At 52.4% G+C, this 4,560-nt stretch overlaps 1 protein-coding gene across 1 annotated transcript; it reads right to left on the reverse strand.

The window, feature by feature from the left end:
* Positions 1 to 301: 301 nt before the first annotated feature.
* Positions 302 to 1,357, reverse strand: LOC100037576 (fasciclin-like arabinogalactan protein 11). Its single transcript, XM_044493457.1, has one exon. The coding sequence runs from the start codon at positions 1,273 to 1,275 to the stop codon at positions 538 to 540; it is 738 nt and encodes a 245-aa protein (XP_044349392.1). The 5' UTR covers positions 1,276 to 1,357; the 3' UTR covers positions 302 to 537.
* Positions 1,358 to 4,560: the final 3,203 nt, after the last annotated feature.

Raw genomic sequence — 4,560 nt, forward strand, 5'->3', positions numbered from 1 at the left:
CACTTGCACCAGCTCCATGATTACCCATCGCTTGATAAATCCAAAACCGAAAACTGGACGTGTACTATCATCCCATTTTGACCAGCGAACACGTCCAAATCAATAGGGCAGCTAAAATCTTATCCTAATTTAGTACCAGCTCTGATTATTATCAGCTCAACTAACGTGAGTAGATTCGAAAAAAAAAACGTGAGTAAAGCACCGACAGACGACAGTCTTTTGCCGCGCACCACAGTGATCTGATAAAAAGGACACACACTCAAGTCGCAACGGGACCATGTCTTTCAATCGCACTACCAGGTACTTAAAATGCACTGCGTCGTTATTAACATTCTTACCTCAAACACATAAATTCAATCACATAACTCAATCTTAACAAACCGCCAACAAGGCAAGAACAAGAATGGAACAAAGGAATTTGAACAGGGTGGAAGAAAGGAAAGAAACACCAAAGACAAGGAAATCCATCGAGTCTATGCACATTGATTGATGGCCATGGCGTCCCGGTCGTCGTGCGATCATCCCAAGCTACCCATCTCACAAGAGGTAGCCAAGAAGGGCGGCCATGCCAGCCATGCCCCAACCGACGGCCCTGGCGCCCGCGGCGCCCGTGGGCGCGGCGTCGTCGTCTGACGCGGCCGGCCCGGAGGCGGCTTCACCCTTCTTGGTCTTGGCCCCCTTGGGGGCGGCGGGCGCCGGCGCCGGCGCCTTGGCCCCGAACAGCGCTTGGGGCAGGAGCACCTTGTCGACCGAGTAGACGGCGAGCGGCTTGACGGCGCTGAGCGCGTTGTTGACGGCGACCTCGACGAGGCCGGTGGTGACGTTGACCTGGTTGTTGGTGGCGACGATGTTGACCGTGATGGGCTCCTTCTCGCCGGAGGCCTGGGTGCGGACGGGGTTGCTGGCCGTCTGGAAGGACTCCATGGTGTAGTACTGGGGCAGGATGTGGGCCTGGACCAGCGACACCTGCTGCTGCTGGGTGAGGCTGTTGAGCGTGCCGGGCTTGAGGTTGTTGAAGGCGTTGTCGGTGGGCGCGAACACGGTGTAGCCGTTGCCGTTGAAGGAGTTGTTGAGCTGGCTGTTGAGCTGCGTGTCCTGCTGCGTCTCCTTCATCAGCCGCATGAAGGTCGTGTACTGCCCGCCCTTCACCAGGATGGCCGTCACGTTCGGCGGGCCGGCCGGCGTCGCTGAGGGGCCAGGCGCCTGCGCCTGCGACACCGCCACCAGGGCCAAGAGCGCCGCCGCCACGACGACAATGCCGCTCCTCGCCGCCATTGCTTGTGGCTCTGGCTGGTGCTGCTCTGAACAATGGAGGTTGCAGGAGAGAGCGGGGGTGGTAGTGCGTGTGATCGGTACATGGCGGGTAGTGTTGGCTGATATAGGGAGGCCGACGTGGGGTGGGGTTAGGGGTGACCGGCTGGAGATGAGCTGGTCTGACGGTGCGTACCCATCGGTGGTTGCCGAGGCGGTTATGTTATTCTCTGCGCGTGGAATAGCGGGAATGTGCGCTACGACCAACGAGACGATGCTGTGCGACGTAATGAAATGGGCCGCAATGCAGCGGAGTGCATTGCGTGAGTAAGGTTAATGGTGCGTACCGATCGTCGTGATGATTTAATGGTGTGCGGGAGCGCGCGGCGGTCGCACACGAGAATCTCCACGCAACGGCCGTGCAGAACTTTTTTTTTGAAACAAGGCAAAAGATTTGTCATTATATTAATTAAGAAAGAAGGTTTAAACAACGCCACAAAGCGGCAAGAAAATAAAGGTCTACTCTCGCGCCATTACAATACTCAAGTGCTTGGCGCCCGCCAAAGCCCAAAGAGACAACTCCTCTTTAATCTTACTAACAAGGGCCGCCGACGGAGCGGCCGTATTGCGGAAAATTCTAGCATTGCGCTCCGACCAAATCTCCCAGGAGATGAGCATCATCAGCGAAGCAAGCGCCTTGGGGGATTCGCTACGGATATGAATGCTTCCTGTCCACCATTCCCTCACCGAGACCCTCATCATCCAAGCTGCGGTATTGATGTGCTGCAAGCCGAGCCACTGGAGAATTTCATTCCACATGCGAAGGGTGAAACGACATTGGAACAGTAGGTGGGCCGTCGATTCCTGACTTTGCTTGCAAAGGGGGCAAAGACCGCAGTTGGGCCATCCACGACGAAGAAGGCGGTCTGATGTCCAAATCCTGTTTTGAAGAGCAAGCCAAGCAAAAAATTTGCATCGCGGAGGAGCCCACACCTTCCACACCGAAAGAACCATGTCCGACGTAGTAAGGCCCTCAAATTGCGCCTTATAAGCCGAGGAGGCAGAATACAAACCGTCCTTGGTGAACTTCCAAATAATGGAATCCTCCATATCCTCAACAAGTGTGGCCTGAGCAATCTTTTCCCAAAGGTTGGCAAACTGTTGAACGTGGTCAACGGTTAGGCCATTGGAAATGTCGATGTGAGAGATCCAAGTGTTGGTCGATAAAGCTTGCTGGACCGAGCAGTTTTTCTGTTTGGATAGATCAAAGATGTCAGGTGCAATATCACGCGGGCGCAAACCATTCAGCCAAGAGGAGTTCTAGAATCTGGCCATACGCCCATTCCCAACCGTGACTATAGTGGCATCCGCAAACAAATCTTTTTCCTTGTTCGTACATGGCGTGCCCATACCAATCCATGGTTTTGCGGGCTCTTTCCATTCAAACCAGAGCCATCGAAGCCTAAGAGCCTTGGAAATTTTGTCCAAATTGAGCACACCCAGGCCACCATGTTTCTTAGGCTTGCAAACAAGGTCCCAATTAACCTTGCATTTCCCACCGGAAACCTTGTCGGCTCCCGCCCAAAGATAGGCGCGGCAAAGATGGTCAATCTTCTTGAGAACCGCCATCGGGATATCAAGAGGCGTAATATGGTAAATGGCGATGGCAGTGAGGACAGCTTTGACAAGAACAACCCGGCCAGCAGTAGCGACATGTCTTCCTTGCCAGGGAGGGAGCTTGCCAGCGACCTTATCCTCAAGGTGTTGAAAATGGATCCTCTTGAGACGCTTGATGGATAGCGGGAGTCCAAGGTACCTCATCAGAAACAAAGAACGGACAGCCGGGAAAGCAAGTAGAATATCATCAAGGTCAACATTTTCGCATCGAATAGGGGCGACGAGGCTTTTGGCACAGTTGGTGACTAAACCAGTAATAACTCCAAAGGAGGCCAGGGAGGAAGCAAGGAATTGAACATCCTCTTTGATGGGCTTGACAAAGATGGCAGCATCGTCCGCATAGAGCGAAGCACGGATGGTCGTGGCTCTACCATAGAGAGGATGGAGGTGCCCTTGGGTCGTGGCTTTGTTGAGAAGATGGTGTAGAGGATCAATCGCCAAAACAAGCAACAGGGGGAATAGAGGATCGCCTTGCCTGAGGCCACAGCCATGCTTCAACGGATCACCCAACACACCATTGATCAAAACCCTCGACGAAGCAGTGGAAAGGAGGGCCGAAACCCAGTCGCGAAATTTGCTTGGGAAGCCCAGATGCCTTAAAAGATCCAAAAGGAAATCCCATCTAATAGAGTCGAAAGCTTTCTTGATATCGAGCTTGAAGAGCAAAGCCGGGGTCTTGTTGCGATGTAACTTTCTCGCCAGGCCTCTCACATACATGAAACTATCATGTATGCTCCTTTTCTTGATAAAAGCGCTTTGGGCATTTGAGACAAGACTTTGCATGTGCGGTGCAAGACGCGAGGCCATCATCTTAGCTATAATCTTCGCAATGGCATGGATAAGACTAATGGGACGGAAATCGGGGATGCACTCTGCCCCATCTTTCTTAGGAATGAGGGCAATGTTCGCTGAGTTGAGCCAATGGAGGTTGGAGGTGTGCATGCTCGAGAAGTGGTTGATAGCATTCATAATGTCTCCTCTGATGATCTCCCAACATTCCTTGAAGAAGGCAGCGGTGAAGCCGTCCGGTCCTGGAGCTTTGTCACTTGGTAGATCAAAGATTGCCTTCTTGACCTCCTCCTCCGAGAAGGCATCCCCAAGGTTTGAGAGATCGCAAGCGGGGACAGGGATATTATCCCAATTGATGTCAATGGTACGGGACGCACCCCTCTTGGTGACTTCGCTGAAGTGGTTTTGTATGATGGACTTCTTGTGCTCATGGTCGGTGACCCAGCCGTTATTGTGCTTAAGACGGTGGATGAAATTCTTTCGCCTTCTATGGTTGACCCGGAGGTGAAAGAAGCGAGTGTTAGCATCTCCATCTTTGAGATTGGTGATCCTCGAACATTGCCTTTTTCGCGCGCGTTCAAGCACGGACAAACTAAGCACCTTGCGCTTGAGTCTCCTATGAATGTCCCGCTCATCAGCACTTAAAGGTCGGGATTCTTGGGCCACGTCCAAGCGAAGAATGATCTCGAGGGCCATGTGAATTTGCACCTTTGAATGCGCAAAAATCATCTTGCTCCACTTTCTAAGAACATGACTTGTCTTTTTCAACTTCTGGAAGAGGATGTGGTAAGGATCAAAATGGTTCACCTCTTGGTTCCAAGCACCTTGGACAACATCCTTGAA

The sequence above is a fragment of the Triticum aestivum genome, chromosome 3B (assembly GCF_018294505.1).
Source record: "Triticum aestivum cultivar Chinese Spring chromosome 3B, IWGSC CS RefSeq v2.1, whole genome shotgun sequence".
NCBI classification, from domain to species: Eukaryota; Viridiplantae; Streptophyta; class Magnoliopsida; order Poales; family Poaceae; genus Triticum; species Triticum aestivum.

What these genes read in the sequence shown, in the direction of transcription:
- LOC100037576 (XM_044493457.1), bottom strand. Translation starts at nt 1,275, where the DNA reads ATGGCGGCGAGGAGCGGCATTGTCGTCGTGGCGGCGGCGCTCTTGGCC.